We start from the raw sequence: 18,695 nt of genomic DNA, 5'->3' as shown, positions 1-18,695 counted from the left end.
AGGTGGAAATTAATCCAATTTAAGAAATATTTTTCCAGATTTCAGTGATAACCAGGTCCTTCTATCTAGGCCAGGGGTAGACAACCTTGGCTCTTTTATGATTTGTGGACTTCAATACCTAGAATTCCTGAATAAGCCATGCTGACTCAGGAATTCTGGGAGTTGAAGTCCACAAGTCATAAAAGAGCCATGGTTGCCTACCCCTGATCCAGGCCATAAATAATTCAGCCACAATTGTTACATTTCACTGTTCTTTTCCCCTTTCATCCATATCAGAAAAGCAAAGGTCAGTTGCTTTCTCTTTTGTGAGCATGATTTTTCAGCACTGGTGGGCATAAAAACAGTTTTGCATTCTTTCTGTCAGAATATGAACTGGAGTGAACTCTTGTCAATTTCACTCAGTTAAAACAAAACCAAAGGAATAGACAGCAGTCCCCCAAAACAAAAAGGTCAATATTTCCTGGTAGGCATTCAGCAGCCCGATACAAAAATGGCTGTTAAAGGCAGAGTAGAGATAGGGCATCATATCAACCAATCAGAATGAAGTCATTTGTTTAAAAAAATGGAATGAGGTATCAGCAACCACTTTTGATGCAGCTCAGAAAACTCAGGTGAAGGTCCTTTTCTGAGCAGGCTGAGAGCTGACAGAGGATGATGTCATCCATTCCAGCCATCCCAAAATAATAGGAGGTCCATCCTTGTCCTAAGACAAGCTGAAGTACAGAACTATGCTTAGTATGACTCTCTATGCCTGCAGAAACCCAAAGTTTTTGGACAGACTATTCAAATCATATTAACACAGTAATAGCACATTAACTAAACATACCATGTGTAGATAATCTTGCCCTTAGGGTAGGTATACAATACGATGTAGCAGTCACCACCATAAAACTGCCCATAACTACCCGGTTCTATAGGGATTCTGCCATTACTTTCAACTCGCCAAATCTAAGAAAAATAAGGTATCAATAGGAAACTACTGCACATAGCTTTTGTAGATCCTCAAACAGAATTTTTGATACACTATTATTTCCTGAGTGATAATCTGTCTGAAATCTTTCACAGCAGAAATAAGTATATTAAGGTATAAGCTTAAGATTTTTTTTCTATTTAGATACATTAAGACATACTTATAATTTGATACTTAGATGTCAAAATAATAACTCGTTCACATTTACTTAATTCAGATTTGGTACCTCAGACATCTGTGAGGAAAATTAAAAAAAATAGTATCCTACATTACAACCCCTTAAATGATCTTTTATTTGTGGCTTGACCAGTCTATAGGAACACTAATGAGGAAATCATTCATGTTATGTTTTGTTAAGAAATCACACAGTATAATAATTCTTATCTTCCTGTGTAATATGTTAGAAGGGGAGAAATTACCAGTTTTGTTTTTTTTTTTAACCTGCAAGGGATTCTGCAAATGAGGAAATCCTTTTTCCAATTCATTGGATTTGGGTTCTAGATATCTTGGGAATTCAATGGAAATTTTAAGAAGCATAAAATTGAATGAGTGCTATTAGAAAAAGAGTGCAAGATAATTTGTGTCTCTGATGCATTTCTGAAGGTCATATCTGGTTCATTGATTGGAAGTGTGGTAGGTAAAGAAAATAGATTGAACCTAGTTAATGCAAGGAATATTCTTTGCTGTAGAAAGAATAGTACAATTAAATTTGTCTTTCTGCATATCTTGCAAGTTCTTAATCTTATTAACTTTAATCCTCAGAATATAAGCATGTCTCACTTCCCTTCTTTAATTAATTATAGACATGGGAAGTGATCATCACTGGGAATGATGCATGCAGGGATGGCCGGGGGAGAGATGTTTTTCTCTCTCTTCTTTACCCCTCCCCTGGTGTTTTTCTCTAACAGTTGGGGGGAGGATTTCCCCTTAATACGGTATCAAGAAAGCTTTTCTGAAGTCTGGGTGGGGAGGCAGAAGTGAAAGAACAATCCATTGCCCTTCCCGTGATTCAAGGACCCAATGTAAAGTTTGCCCCACCTGTTAAATAGTTAAAGCATTGTGCTAAAATGTGTCCATGTATCTCGCAGTAAAGTTTTATATTTACGAGCCAAAATACTTCCATTAAAATGTGAATTGTGAGAGTGTCTGGGATAAAAATATTATAAAAATACCATCATAAAGCAAAACAACTGAAACAGTAAGTATTAGAATTTGACAGCAATATAAGGTCAATATGCATAAATACCTCCACTTTCCCAGAGCCATCATCTATCATGTTGTGCTGGGCTGCCATCTGGGGAGATTCATGTAACTTGCTAGCATCAAATTCAATTGGTTCAATTCTTGCCACTCTCTCCATGACATGCACTTTTCCAAATCCATTGCTTTGATCTTTGTCTTTCCAGTCTTTAAAGAACTGTTTGAAGATGGGTGTCTCACCTCCTTCTGGAAGAATCTGAATCTGTATGTCAAATCATAGAATTATATAAAAAAACTGAAATGTGTAATTACCAGTACTATTATTTTCCTACACTATATGAAAATAGTATCAGACAGTACTTGATCCAATCTCTAAATATGCCCTAGATCATAGGGCATATTTAGAGATTGGATCATATCGGATCATATTCCTTTGGGATTTTAGCAGGTTTTAAAATAAACCAACAGAAAACAATAATGCTTACTAAGAATATGGTCCCACAGGACTGTGATATATTGACTAAAAAGTCTGGTTTTAGGGTTGAGAAAAAGGTAAAATATCTGGAGGTCATATTGACAAATACAAACACAAAACTGTTTCAAAATAACTATGTGCCTCTTTGGAATGATATTAAAAAGGATTTATTAAGATGGAATAAACTGCATTTATCACTACCGGATAGAATTTCTGTCTTACCAAAGATGCTTTTTTTTGTTTCACACATTACCAATACTTGCAATTGATACTCCATTTAAACAATGGCAGAGGGATATTTCTAAATTTATATAGCAAGGGGGGAAAACCAAGAATTAAATATAAACTATTGCAAGATGCTAAGGAAAGAGGGGTTTGACTTTACCAGGTTTGAAATTGTATTTTGATGCTTGTTGTTTGGTTTAGCTAAAAGAGTGGGTAAACCTCCAGAATAAGAGGCTACTTGATTAAGATTTGGATGGCACAGTTATTTATGTTATTATAAGGTTAAAGTAAATGTTGATTTTAACAACCACTTTGTTTGACGTGCCATTCTAAGAGTCTGGAATAAATATAAAAATTATTTTCTATGAAAATGCCTCTTTGGGTGTCCCCTCAAGAAGCTTTTTTTAGAAAGAAAATGGTGGTGAAGCTGGACTGGTGGACTTATGGTTATACAATATCATTTAATCTTGGCATTAACAGAGGGATAGAATCAAGATCACATGAAGTATTAATACCACTTTACAATGCCTTGGTAAGGCCACACTTGGAATACTGGATCCAGTTTTGGTCACCACGATGTAAAAAAGATGTTGAGACTCTAGAAAGAGTACAGAGAAGAGCAACAAAGATGATTAGGGGATTGGAGGTTAAAACATATAAGGAACGGTTGCAGGAATTGGGTATATCTAGTTTAACGAAGAGAAGGACGAGGGGGGACATGATAGCAGTGTTCCAATATCTCAGGGGCTGCCACAAAGAAGAGGGAGTCAAGCTATTCTCCAAAGTCCCTGAAGGCAGGACAAGAAGCAACGGGTGAAAACTAACCAAGGGGAGAAGCAACCTAGAACTAAGGAGAAACTTCCTGACAGTTAGAAAATTAGCCAGTGGAACAACCTGCCTCCAGAAGCAGTGAATGCTCCAACACTGGAAATTTTTAAGAAGAGACTGGACAGCTATTTGTCCGAAATGGTGTAGGGTTTCCTGCCTGAGCAGGGGGTTGGACTCGATGACCTTCAAGGTCCCTTACAACTTTATTACTACTATCCTATACTCAAATCTAAGGAAGAGAGCTAGAATCAGAAGGACAGATCTGCCATTGGTTTACATATTTACAATTGAAAGAAAGATTTAAATTAGACAAAAAGAGTTATAGTTTGACTTTGTCAAAAATGAATTGGAAATCCTACTGTGTGGTAGTGATGAACATATTATTATTAAGGTTTATAAAACATTTTTGAATTTGAATTTGGAAAGTGAATATGTAAAACATTGTATGATTCAGTGGGAAAAGAACTTTGAATATAATGTAAAGCTTGAACAATGTAACTGTAGGCAAGCTAGAAGCACATGGCGGTTCTAATGCAAGGGGTGTTCATAGGTTGACAGTAAAGTTTGAACACTGGTAAAATATGTGGACAAAAGGTTTAAAATTTATATTTTGAAAGAATTTTTTTATAAAATGATGTATTGTTGATATTTAACACCAGATAAGTTATCAAGAATGTATTAAAGTACTTTAAATGAATGTTGGAAATGCAAATGTAAAGAAGAGACTTTTTATCATTTGTGGTGGACATGTGATAAAGGAAAAAAATATTGGAGTAGGACTCATATTTTAATATAGAACATTCTTAAAGTGACTTCCGCTTTTGGATCGCAGCACGTTCAGTCGCACAAAGAGACCTCTCTCTTCGTCGGCTGTTTTCCCTCCGCTGGTAGACCCTTATGTGGGTCTTAAATCACCCTGGAGGGGCGACTACCGTCGAGGAGGCTTTTGCTCAGCTGCGGTGGAGTGGCGGCTCCCCCTGCAGTCCGAGCTAACTCCGTAGGGCCGATGGAGAAGAAGATCAGCCAGTAAAATGGCCGATCACTTAGCTGCGCTAGCCGAAGTCAGAAAATCATCTAAGCATAAAGAACCACCATGGTGAATCCGGGTGAGACCTTTCCTCCCTCTCTCTGTCCTGACTATTTGCCTGTAAAAAGTTTTTGATCACTTCCCTGTCTTAAGAGAGCAGTGTCTGTCTACTTGGGAAAGAAAGTTTTAAAAGAACTAAAATAGTTAAAGTTTTATTGACTACTCGATTTTTCTCTTTGGATACCTAGGAGCCCTGAAAAAAAAAATAAACGCTATATTTTTTACTTTATCTATTATACTGGAGATACCTGCTTTTGCTTTTTCTGTTTCCCGAAAGAGATAAATTTTTACCTATTTGGAAGAAAGAGTTTACAGTCCACTGAGGACATCTTTTGGCGAAAAGTGCCATTACAACTGTATTTTCTTTTGCTATTTGAAGATGAATTTGACCTTCAAATGACAACAAAAGGGAAAAGATAAAAGATTTGCAACAGCTGTGGTGAATTTGCTTATTAGAATTTTGGAGGTGGATATTTGTTGACCTTTTTGAAATATAGCCTCCACTAAATGATCAAAGACTATTCTTGATCAAAGATTATTTCACCATTGAAATGGAGGAAGCTTATCCACAGCTCGACTATGAACTTATATTGGAAAAGATTTTGGAAACTACAAACTATATGAAAGCTTATATCAAACCTTGGAGAAAAATCAAAGATGATACTAGAGAACCACAAATTGACTTTCAACCATCGGTTCAAAATATAGACCAAAGAATAACAGAGGAAGAACAGAGTAACCCTAGAGAGGTTCCTATTCAACAAGATATACAACTGAACGAGACAGAGGAACTGCACTTACAATTTAATTATGAACTTACAGTAGAAACTACTGAGCAAATTAATTCTACACAATCCTACTTACGACCTATGGAGAACATTGATGATCAAAGAATAACATTAACTGAGCTATTTGATGTCCCAAAAATAACAAGAGCTTGACATTCAGGTACAAGTTATTGAAAATTGTGATAATGTGGACAATCAACTAGCAACTACAATAAGGAATAAAATTGACTATACTATTCAGATGATATTGGAAGAAAGAGAAGAGAACTTTGACTATTTTGATGTATTGAGAAATAACTTTACCCAAATGTTGAGGTTTGATGATGCAGAGCCTTTATCATGGAAATCGGTTTGGCATAGAAAGAAAGCTAGAGTTAGGTTTAAAAATGTGGCTTAAAATTCCACTGAATGGGTTAAAAAGGTTGTTGACACTTGGATTGTTTTAATAACAAATGAAATAGGTGATTTTGTAAAAGGATATTTTTTGTAACAATATTTGGTATTAGAGATGATAAGTAGTTAGAGGGGTAAATTTTACTTAATTGATTGATAGAATGTATATTTAAAATAGACAGAAATGTAGTTTTTTGGACTGATATCTTTATTTTAACCAAGATAACTATTTTGTAATAGAGGGAGAAGAGGAGGTATTTGTGATAAGAGAAGTAATAGTATTAATAAATGATGCATTAGTTTAAGCAATAGGCTATATCTAAAAAAATGTAAGGGTGTTGCTTTTTGGGATAATACATTTATCTTAGATAGAATCATCATGATAGGGAAAAGAGAAATGAGGGATGCCCGAAGTGTTAATATGTCTATATAAGCTTAATTGGAATATGGTAATTTTCAAAATAGTAAAGCTTAAAAACAGGACTTGGATTCTTATAATTGAAATGTGATTGATGACCGATTGGATTGATTGAGCTTTTTTTATAAATGTAATAATTTTAATTGGTAAAATAATATGTGGGAAATAGAGAGGGAACTTTTAAGGAATTAATCTGTGTGATATATGTATGATTTTGTTCTTGGATAATTGATAGCCCAATTACCACGTTGTTTCTCAAGCACTTTTATGTAAAAATGAAAAAACCAATAAAATTTCTTCATAAAAAAGAACATTCTTAAAGTGAATATAAAGATAAAACCAGAAACTTTTCTTTTGGGTTTAATGGAAGAAGACTTGGAAAAAAATTTGGAACTTTGATGTTATATATGTTGATGGCAGCAAGACTACTTTATGTATAAAAATGGAAGTTTCATCCCCACATTGGATGAATGGCTGCAAAAGCTGATGAAGATGGCTAAATTGACTGTTTTGATAAAAGAAAAAAATGTAAGGACTTTTGTTTCTACTTGGAAGCCGCTTCTAGACTTTGTGCTTGAGGTGGAAAAACACGAAACTTTGATTTTGGTTTTTACTGATTAGATAGATTTGTTCATATAGAAATGGCTAGTTTATATTACTATGTGAAATAAAAAGTTGAGTTTTGATGTTACTATCTTATTTTACTGCACTAAAGGGAGTCGGAAGTCAATGCCTTTTTTCTTTTTCCCTTCTTTTCTGCACTCTTCCCTTCCCCTTTCCCTCCCCCTATCTTTCCTACTATTTGTTTTTGTATATTTTGTATTTTTATATTATAAACAAATAAAAAGGAGTAATAGATAATATTGGATCATATTCCATAATATTCTGGAATAAAAACAAGACTGTAGAATTATTTCAAATCTACTCATCATGTGTCGCAGCCAATATTGGTTGGCTTTCTTCTTAATGATTTGAACACTATCAAGGGGCTTATGAACTGACCAAAATACAACTGGTACTACTGTAGATTGCTTCCAAATATTTGCAATTTCTAGTTCCAAACACCAGTATTTTGTAATAGTTTCTCATTCCTTCTTTTCAGCATTAGTCTCTTGGAACAGCTTCACTGATAAACAAATTATAGTTATTTTCAATGACAATGATATTGGTTTAATATATTTCAGTTAATCAATCTGTAACAACATATACATTTTTCTCTGTCATTTTCAACTACATTATAGTGAATTCACATCACAAGTAATTCTTACTGATAGTGAAGCCATAGTTTTTACATAAATGCTGAGGTAATATTTTGCAAACTCAATCATGTTTTTTATGGTAATCAATCTGTATGATTTCACTATATTCAGTTTTATTTGTTTCATTCTTACCTCAGCATCTATTTTCTAAACTAGTATTTCCTATTTGGGCTTAATGATGTTTATGTATAGGATCTGTTCCTGGGCAACAAAAAAAAATTCCTTTTTTTCTTTTTTAATCTACTATTCCTAATCCATTACCATGTTCTAGTACTGTCCAATTTTCCATTAGTATTTTTCAAAAAATGTTTATTGAGTGCTTTAATTTTCAATTTTTCTAATTTTATTTTTAGTTGTTGCCTTTTATAGTCATGTCTAAATACCATTTGTGCAAATAGTTTTTTCTGAACCATTCTCCCCAACCAGTCCATGGAAAAAATATCTTCCATGAAATCAATCCCTGGTGCCAAAAGATTGGGGACGACCACTGTCTAACAGTAATCATTAAATCATTTTTTCCTCTATAGCTTGCATGCAATTCATCAATCCTAGGTACACTCCAATTTTTTATTTTTTTACAATTTCTAACCATTTTTCTCTTTAAAAGTTTACTCTTTTCTCTTTAATTCATTTTCAGTAATGTAACTCTATTCTGTCCTTTTGTTGTTTTAAATGGGATGATCCCATGGTTGTCCCAAAAACATTGCAACATTGTTTTAAATATTTATATCAATAATATTTATATCTAAATAAATTTATTTATATTTATTTTAATTTTGCTTAGATTTACAAACATTATTCCACTCTGATGGTACTTGGAGTAAATATTCCTATAGAATTTATCTTGATTCGCTCTAAATTTTAAATGTTGTTTGAATTGGCTTTTATGACAATTATATTACTTGGTGTGGGTTTTTTCTGATAATAATTCTGATATAATTCTCTGTATTAGTCCTTGATTATGAGCTGTGGTTTTGATTCTGATGTTGCCCTGCTTTTTTAGGTCAATTGTTCATTTTATTTTGATTGCCGATGAGCAAAACAGATCTTTAAAAACCAGAATCGCCTTTCACTTGCCAAAAATCAATGCAATTTTTAGAATCAGTTTCAACTGTTTGTTTTTTCTGTTTTCATAGTTTTAGATCCTGCAAACTGCTCAGATCTTCCTGTACTTTTTTCAGTTTCAATTCTAAGTGAACTTTCCAATTAGGGTTTTTTTTTTCATTTGTTTTTGTTCCTTACTTTCACATTTCATTTGGTAACAATGCAAGCAGCACAATACATTAGCAGCTGATTTGTTTCACAAGTATTAATGCTGAAATGGTTTTCAGGTTTATGTTCTGAAATATCCCAAATAAGAGTCTCCTCTTTGTTTGCTTTAAGATAGGTAGTCTCATTCTTGCTATCAATTCTTATAAGTTTTTGATGACTTTTCCAGCCAATTCTTTTTGCCTTTCATTTAGTTTTGGTTGCTGGAGTCTGCAAATTGCTGCATTTTCTTGCTTAAGTAGTTCATTTTCTTGCAAATCTTGACTCTCCTTTTCTATTTCTGGTTGACAGATCAAGAAAGCTTTACCATGCATTTGCAGTTACTCAGATTTTTCCAAACCCTGTACTCCCTCAGTCTATTGTTATTTTCCAGCTAGGTGATCATTACTTCTTTCTTTCTGCTTGAAATGTCTGTTGCATTTAAGTATATGGAATAACCAGCATGAATATTTATGCTCACGCAAAACAAATAGTAGGTGGATCTTTTTGAGGCACTCCTCTAGAGCAGGGTTTTTCAACCTTTTCACAGATTGCATCACTTTTAGGATATGGCAATATTCGAGTACCACCAGTCGCCTAGCAAAGTGTCAAAAACTTGATGACCCAAAAAAAGGAAAAAAGTGACAAAATATAGGTAGTTCTCAACTTACAACAGTTTGCTTAGTGACTCTTCAAAGTTACAACGGCATTGAAAAAAGTGACTTATGACCATTTTTCATACTTATGACTGTTGCAGCATCCCCCAGGTCTTGTGATTTACATTCAGATGCTTGGCAACTAACTCATATTTATGATGCTTACATGTCCCAGAGTCAGGAGGTTCCCTTTTGCAACCTTCTGACAAGCAAATTCAATGGGGAAACCAGATTCACTTAAGAACTGTGTTACTAATTTAATAACTGCAGTGATGCACTTAACAAATGTGGCAAGAAAAGTCATAAAATGGGACAAAACTCATTTAACAAATTTCTCACTTAGCAACATAAATTTTGGGCTCAAATGTGGTTGTAGATTGATGACTATCTGTACACCCATTTACCACACTTTTAATGGGAAACTTGTGCCTGTTTCTCTGACATTAATCTTTGCACTATTCTATCCCCTTCTCTCCTTCTGGTTGACTCAAAGAAGCCGATAGGTGATTGCAGGGGCTTTGGGAGGGTGTGCAGCTTCTGCAATTGAAGTGGGGGCATGGGGACATGTCTGGGTGCTAGTTGGCTATCCCCCAAAGATTCCCTAACCTTAAAATGGCTCTTGGGTGGCAACAGTTACCCAGCACAAGGGGCTCAGGAGAAAGAGATGCCAGTAATGCTAACTCCCAAGAATGAGGGATTCAGAGGCAGCTACAAGCAGGGGAGGCAGGGAGGGAGGAGGGGGAAAGAAAGGAAATCAAACCTGAGTGACAGGGAGCATAGTAACCCTGTCCCTACTCTGCAGAGGGAAGATCCCCATCATCCCCGGCCCGGCAGGGGTCTTCCTGACCCACCGTTGCAGACAAAGGGGGCTCCAGTGAGAAGGAGGAGGATGAGGGTTTAAGCAAAGCCCCTCCTTCCCTTCCTTTGAAACAAACAAATCCCCCCCCCCCCGAATCCTCCCATTCCTCCCTTCTGAATTAAAACAAAAGAAAACCAAGTTTTTTCTTTTGTGGTCTTTACATATTTAAACTGCTAGAAGGAAGTGGGGAAGAAAACCACTGCGAGACACTCTTCTGTTTTAATCTTTTTTCCTTGTCATTTTTTGAAGTTTTCATCCTGCTTTCATGAGAGGGCAGCGTTTGGGGAGGGTGAAGCTGCCCCCTTTCCCCCCCAAGCCATAGCTGATCAAGATACCCGCCTGCTCGCCTGCCCGCACTCTTCCTCCTGTCCGAGGTTTTCGTTGTCGTGAGCATTTCTGTTAAGGATTGGCAGTGGGGGGGCTGTTTGGTTTTTATTCCTCCCACCCCTGTCTGCTGGGTGGATGCATCAGGTTTTGGTTACTTCTTTCGTGCTGGGAGGTTATCCACGAAACATGTTTGTTTTGGGGAGATCCCCACTCCGGTTGCTAAGCTTGCTTAAACCCTCTTCCTCCTCCTCACCAGAACCCCCCTTTGTCTGCAACGGTGCGACAGGAAGACCCCTGCTGGGCTGGGGATGATGGGGATCTGCCCTCTGCAAAGTAGGGACAGGGTTACTATGGTCCCTATCAATCAGGCTTGATTTCCTTTCTTTGCCCCACCCACCTCCCCTGCTTGTAGCTTCCTCTGAGCTCCTCATTCTTGAGAGTTAGCCTTGCTGGCATCTCTTTCTCCTGAGCCCCTTGTGCTGGGTAACTGTTGCCACCCAAGAGCTGTTTTAAGGTTAGGGAATCTTTGGGGGGGATAATCAACTAGCACCCCGACATCCCCCATGCCCCTTCAACTGGAGAAGCTGCACCCCACCCCAAAACCCCTGAAATCACCTATCGGCAATCGCATGCTGCTCTGAGGAGGAACCCTGGAGGCAAATGGGCGGAGATGGGAGGCTCAAGGAGAAGGAGGCATGGCCAAGGGTAGGAGGCAAAAGACCCGCCGCCGATCAGCTGTAGTTGCATGTGCTGATCCTGGGCTCTCAGCAGAACCCAGGCAAACCTCACGCAGCTCCAGCTGAATCTCCACCCTAAGACTATGTGTGGCTCCCTGCCACCCCCAAGGCCGCCACCGATCAACTGGAGCAGCACGCACCGATCCTGGGCTCTCAGCAGAGTCCCAGTGATACCTCACGCAGCTCTCCCACAGGCCTGTGTGGTGCTGCTGCCGCTTCACCTCATCCACTTTTACATTTTTTTTACAATGCTTTTCAACCCATCATATGCATACCACCTGCCAGGTGCCGAAGTACCACCAGTGGTATGCGGACCACCGGTTGAAAAGTCCTGTTCTAGGTGCTTGTAACAAATGTTAATAGTAGCTGCTTGAGAAATTTCCTATTTGTTTAGAAATGCCAATACCATATTGTCTGACTTTTCTATTTTACAAGCTTTGCTGCTTTTTAGTTCACATATATCTAATATATTTTGTATAGTTTTTGATCTGATTTTATGGTGCTTTTTATTTTGTTATAGGATTTTATGTTGGTGCTTTTAATTTTGACAATCATAATTTTTATTATAAATAAAATTAAAAATTTAAGCCTGCTCATGCAATAGTAAATACTTTTTTCATCTGAATATTTGGAACATTTTAATATATAGGTCATGTTAATATTGCTCATAGCAATTGGGTTATGGTAGCCTTACAACTGCAGGTAATATAACTTTAGAAATCTTCTTAAGCAGCAGGTGTTTCTTAAATAAGCATACCTGTGTGTTGGGAGGATAATTCATTTGCAGAACAAATTCCTCAGCTGATTTCATGGCAGCTCTCCTCTCATCTGGATTAGCATTTTTACCTTGTTAATATAAAGTGATAGTTCACATTACAACAATGAAGTGGTTAGATGAAAGGAACAGTTCAGAAACTCCTTCAGAACTATTACTAACAGATTTCTTGATTTATTGCTGAATCTAAACTCAATGTGATTTTTTGGGGGGCCAGCATAATTTCAAATGATATAAAAGATTCCAGCAAAAATAGTAGCAATTGATAGTCTTCACTGATTTAGTCAACAAAGCTTTTGATGTGCTAGATATGATTTATAATCAAAAATTTAATTTAATCTAGTCAGGTTTACAGTATTCTTTATTGACTACAGGAAAGAAACCTATCATAGTAGATTTTTATAGCAGCTTTTTCATACTTGGCAACCTTAAAATGCATAGATTTTAACTCATAGTATCCTACCACCAGCATGTTTAACAGTATTCCAGCATGTTGCATGTTTTACAATATCAAGACATTCCAGGAAGCAAAGAAAAAAACAACAAAACAACACACACAAGCACATAAGAGAATCTATGCTGAGTACAGATTTGACATTTTCCTTTACATGTCCTGAACAGTTTTACTTTTATCAAAGAGCCAATTATAGAGAATGATCTACCAGGAAAACAAAGAAAGACCTTTCATCTCTTCAGATACAAAGACTTCAGACTTTGTATCAATGTATGTCCACATGCTAAAACAAAGGTTTCCTTGGAGGACTTTGACAGTGGAACTCCCAAAAGCAAAATTGCTCAGCAAATTCTTTCTGACAGGTAAAAATCTTAGGAAAGATGTTTGCATTTCTCCCTTTCCTTTTGGTCATTTTTTAAAAAAATAATTTTTACTCTGCAGTTACAGTAATAAAGCAGGAGGCCAGAGTTATCTGTTGGATCCTGATATTCAATGGCCTTTCCACCTCATTTTGTTTTAAAAACCATCTGACATACTTCTTCTAAGAGTATAAACATAGAGAGTCTGGCTAGGAAAATAGTCTCATGTCAGATTTTCCCTTCTGGGGTCAATATCTTCATTTCCAGCTTCTGTTGGCACTTAAAAAGAAAGCAAAGAGACTTCCATTTACCTTTCCATACAAATATTTGTCTAGCTGCACCATAATCCAATATAAAACATTCTTCAGACAAAAGCATTGCTCTTGAGAATGGATTTTCTTCTGCAACAACTGTAATCTTCATAGAGCCACTGGCATCAGACACCTGAATATGCAGGACATTCACATTAAGATCAATACACAGTTCAAGTAATTTCACATGGTTACTACTTCTAAAGTTCATGTACGTATCTAAGTAAGGGATGTACAGGGGATGCCACTGCATTCCACTTTGAACTTTCAAATTTGTGCTCCTGATGCAATGAAAGACAACAAAAAGCTAGAATCTGGTTTCTCTTGTTTTATTAGTTTCATTGGCTTTGCTTCAGGGTATTGTAATAACAGATTAAAACTATACAAATTAAATTTTAATTATTTAAAGTAAGTAATCTTAAATAATGTTAAAATGAACTATTACAGAGGGAACTCTGCAAACAGGTTGGGAAGAAAAGAGCCTGAAGGTTTACTAATAACATTTATCACACTATCTCCTAATAATCCCAATTTCTTTTTCCATAGCAGAAGGGAAGGAAAACAATTGCTACCTTCATCTCATTTGTTTCAGCAAATTAGCGCTATAAAAAATGAAAATGCAAGAAGCCAAAAATTAAAGCCTTTCCTACATACACTTTAATTTCCTAGTCATGCTAAACAGGAAGCATTAACATCAGCAGGGACTGAAAAGTGGAAGCTTTTCTGTTATTCTGTAAAAATCCTTTGGCAGAATACAGTCTATTTAGAAGTAAATATATCACACGTTTTGGAAAGGGAAACCAACTATACAGGATCATATATTAAAAGTATGTAAATACTTTTCCAGTTACTTAAGGTGGTACTTTTGTAGTACCAAACATCTTTCAATAAATATGTACCAGCTTTCTTTTATGTAATCTACTCCAGACATAAAAAAGGGGACAAATCAGTGTTTCATTCCAATTCATTTCCCAAAGAAACAACTATGCTCTCATGCTTTATCTCTTCTTGTTTCCAGAAGAGGGAGTTGAATTATTATACTTTATAATTTGCATAATTTCTTTTTTCCTTATAATACATTAGAATTCAAAAATCAAAATGACTATTTTATAGCATTAAAATCAAGTCACTGAAGTTCTTTAGAGAGATTGTCATTCTGAAACTGTATGAGCAATTGTTTAAGTCACAGACCAGAAAAACAGGATTAGTAGCTCATAGCTGTATGTGAAGTAGGCTCCTATTGTTGGTCACTGAGTATAACTATGTGATCAAGAATGGCTGACATCTTTTTCTTGATCACCTCTTCCTAAGAGAAGGGAAACTATATTAAGCAGTGGACTGTCAATTCCCTCTCTCTCCCACCAGTGCTATTTATAAATTGCTTATGAATACATTTGTAATTACTTAGGCGTATAACTGCAGGCAAATATTAGCAAATGAAATTTTTCCTTGAATGGAGAACTATAAAATGTTACCAGTCCTTTCCTGCTATTCAATTGATAGTGTGGAAGTCTTCAAACTGGTAGAGAATCAACATGCATAACAGCCCGTTCACTTTTCTCTGCATTTCCAAGGTTTTAGTTGGATGATCTCAAGAGGAGCCAAACTTGCATTTACTTCAATGTAAATACACCCTGCCCACAATTCTTTTTTGCTTTATGAGGGCACTAGATTATATGGAAACCAGATGTGCTACCCTTATAGGGGAAGCTTTTAGACATAGGTTCAAAGTGTCAGGTTGGGGGCAGCAGGCACATGGAGTGTCTTTTACAAACAGTGTCACAATCCAAATACCAGCATTGGATACTTGAATCCTGACACTGATGCAAATTAAAGTACAATATCTGTGTGATGATATTACAGGTAATCCTCATTTAATGACCACAACTGAGTCCATTATAAGTCATTGCAGTCATTTGGCAGATCACCATGTGACCTGACTCAATTTAACAACTATTTTTATTACAGTCATAAAGCAAGTCAAAAAAATCACAAATCAGGATCATCTGACTATAGGACACAGCAACCAGTCATGTATGCAACCCAAGAACCTGAAATGCAATCACATGATTGTGGAGTGTGTGTGCAGCAGTTGTAATTTCATAAATAATAATTTCAAAAGGTAGTCATAACTATCTTTTGGAGGGTCTGACATAACTCTGAACTGTGATTAAGCAACCAGTTGTTAAGCAAAGATTACCTTGAAGTATGTTTCATCAATTTTTGTACTTGCCACACACACATACCTGGTGACTCTGGATATACATCGCATATTTTTAATGTGATAAATCTGACACAGATTTAAATGAATGAAAGCATTTGAATAACTGATTTAGACTGCCAAGAAGGGTATGAATGTAAGTTTACCAAAGTAGTCATATCAAACAATTAAAAGAACATTGTTCTATATAAAAATATGTGCAGAAAGAAGAGGATTCTTACCATGTAGAGTTTAGCATTTCGCCTATTAGTAATATCAGCAGCCTCATCATCATTGTCATTGCCTTCCTGAAGATTTTGCTTGGGACCCAAAACCTGAACATAAAAAAAAAAGTTGGGCTGAAAGAAATATAGGATGGCAAAATAATATAAATAAAATGTCTACCTTTTTTACTTATGGATTAACATTCTTGAGCATTTTTGGTGATGTTGGTTGTTTCAAAGTGGCAGCAAATAAGCTCACCTAAACTTTACAACTTCAATCAGATGCCTTGATGTCTTTGGAAAGATGGGTGACAAGGGGTTTATTTGAAACAGCCGCATGCTAGGAAGGTAGTAGGTATTAATCTTTTTCATATAATTGCAACATATAACTATATCTGTACAATTAAAATGAGAAAAACACAAAGATTCTTAAAATTGTGTTATATATATGCATCAAATGTGGGAGACTGCTGGAAATTCACTGCTTAGTAAATATATCACTGAATTCTCTTCATATTTAGTAAAGAAAAACTAACCTCATTTGGCTTAATGTCTAACCAGAATAGATTTAAATAAGATAACTGCAGTGCAAGATTACCCAGGATAGGGTATATATTTATGAAGCAGCGTTCCTGTTGACAATGCAAATATTTGATAAGGGAGAAACAGCGAAGCTGTATAGTATAAAGATAATAAAAGTACCTTAAATATATTTCAAACAACAAACTCTCTCTATATTTTTCTGCCCAGCATGATATTATACAATAATGCAAATAAAACTGTATTTGCCAGATGTATTTGCCATTACTTTATTCATGGTATATGGCCCATTCTTACTTTGCTGAGGAGATTAGGAGCAGACACTCCCAGAATATTCTATTCTCAAGGTAATTGGGAAAATGATCACTGCCAAATTAAATAAACCCCCCATATATCATTTTAGCATCAATTACTATATACTGATAACCATTGTGTTTTTAGTTCTACTTTAATGTTCTACTTTAAACTACTGTTCTTATTTCTGAAATTCCTGAAATGTTTGGATTGCTTGAAGGATTATCTTTGCCTCTACGTATCAATTTTTATGTTAAGTTCAGTTTCAGGGAACTTGCTCATATGTCCACTATGATGATGAACATAATTTCCTTAGCTCTAAGATATTTTCAGTTGAATAGGTTATAATCAATGGAATGACATTTGATTAAATCTGAAAGTCCCTTTTAACACGCATGAAAATGCTTATTGGGCCTAGTCTCAAAGATTATTTTTTTTTACCATGATCTGGATTACTTAGAATCTCCATAGACATTTAATGGGTCCAGGCAATGTTGCTTTCAGACTAGTACAACATAACATTTCCTTTGTAGAGCACCAAGAAGCACAAGGAGTGAGCAGGGTGATAGCTGGAGAAGATAGTCCCAGGATGGCCTTGGTAATGGTGGCAGCATTAAATGTTTCTCCTTGGGTGTTCAACAACAGTGGGCAGAAAGTGAGATGTGGTCAAAGAAGAACAAGAGCAGCAACCAATGGCCTGGAGAGGAAGTTCTTATGGCAGAGGCAGTAGCACTGAGTGGAAAGGCAAAAGAAGGAGGGGCTTATTCAGCTACTACTTGCCAGTTTTCTCTGGTAACAGCATTAAGCAAGAAGTAGGAGAAAAAGCAGGCAATGTCAGAGACATCTATCAAGTTAAAATTATGATGGCTGTGGAGTATATGTCAACTTTTAAGGCACACACAGAAAAAAAAAAACAGAAACGGACAACTTGGAGTACAATAGTTTCATTCTGATCAAATAAAAATTAGTTCACTAAATCTAAGGTCTATTTTACTATAATTTCAAACTGGCTTCCAAAAAAATTTTCAGGTCTTTTTGCGCTCCTGCAATTGTTCTTGTGGAAAGGAAGTTTGAGATTTCTGAACAGTTTTAAACTATATTTTAATGCATCTGGGTTTTTATTTTAAAGTTTAAAGAGTTCAAAACAAAGACACTATATTTTATAACTGCTTAAAGGCTGAGGATTCAAGGATTTTTAAATATTTTTTCCAACTGCCCTTTTTAACAAGTAGCAGCTTCCAAAACATGTCATAATACTTCTTTATGTAAAGTGGATCTGTAATTATTGTCCCAAGTAAACTTGGGCTAAGGCCCCTCTAAGCATGGCATAACCTGTTGTTCCGGCAAGAACCATGAGTTTAGACATTCATGGACCAACTCTTTCAGAAGTAAATAAATGTCATGATCCACTTAAATTATCCAGGACTGAGTTCCTAGATAGCTCAGATACTTACTAACAAACAGCAATTCTGAGATAATTTAATCTAAACCATCCCTCCAGCCTCTTGCAGACCAGTTCCACGTTTTCATAGAATTTCCAACTTGGCCTGGAATGGTAGTTAAGAGTTTTCAACATAGTGGGAACATCTCACCCCAAAGTAATAGATATTTCCCAGCAGTTTCATAGGAATGGTAAATAATATAGAATAGGTGAAACCCTCCTTGAAATACCGTAAGTTTTAACTATGTCCTGAATCTAGTCATACTTGCACTGCCCAACTATGCAAAAGATCCAGGAATATGGGTTTATTCTAAAGTGGCCTCCTAATCATCTAACATTAAAAAAATAATGCAAAATTTCTGTTTGGATTCAATAGAAATTGAAATTGCAGGAATATGGTTAGTTCCTAGAAAAATAAAAGGTTTTCAGCTAGCAAGCATCCTATTTCAACCCCAGGTTTAATTTTCTATATTTGGTGGAACTAACAACTTTTACTGTTTCTTCCATTAAATTGTAACTGTTTAATAACAGCTTTATGTGTAAAGGAAGCCATGACTATATCGATAATTGCAAGGTAGAGTCATGAACATAATTTATAACTATCCAAGAGCCTCTGAGTTTATAAGT

General features: G+C 35.8%; 1 protein-coding gene across 1 annotated transcript in view; it reads right to left on the bottom strand.

The window, feature by feature from the left end:
* SCIN (scinderin) overlaps positions 1-18,695 on the bottom strand; it is a 49,162-nt gene that overhangs the window by 13,856 nt on the left and 16,611 nt on the right. Inside the window, exons 5-9 of the mRNA XM_015811834.1 lie at positions 15,812-15,904; positions 13,370-13,502; positions 12,228-12,316; positions 2,217-2,432; positions 827-948 (exon numbers count right to left, since the gene is read on the bottom strand). Of these exons, the coding sequence (XP_015667320.1) occupies positions 827-948; positions 2,217-2,432; positions 12,228-12,316; positions 13,370-13,502; positions 15,812-15,904 (653 nt within the window). The remainder of the gene's footprint in view (positions 1-826; positions 949-2,216; positions 2,433-12,227; positions 12,317-13,369; positions 13,503-15,811; positions 15,905-18,695) is intronic.

This window comes from Protobothrops mucrosquamatus, unplaced genomic scaffold, assembly GCF_001527695.2.
Source record: "Protobothrops mucrosquamatus isolate PMUCROS unplaced genomic scaffold, P.Mucros_1.0 scaffold52, whole genome shotgun sequence".
NCBI classification, from domain to species: domain Eukaryota; kingdom Metazoa; phylum Chordata; class Lepidosauria; order Squamata; family Viperidae; genus Protobothrops; species Protobothrops mucrosquamatus.
Note: the sequence above shows the minus strand (reverse complement) of the source record. Positions and strands in the feature narration are given on the sequence as shown.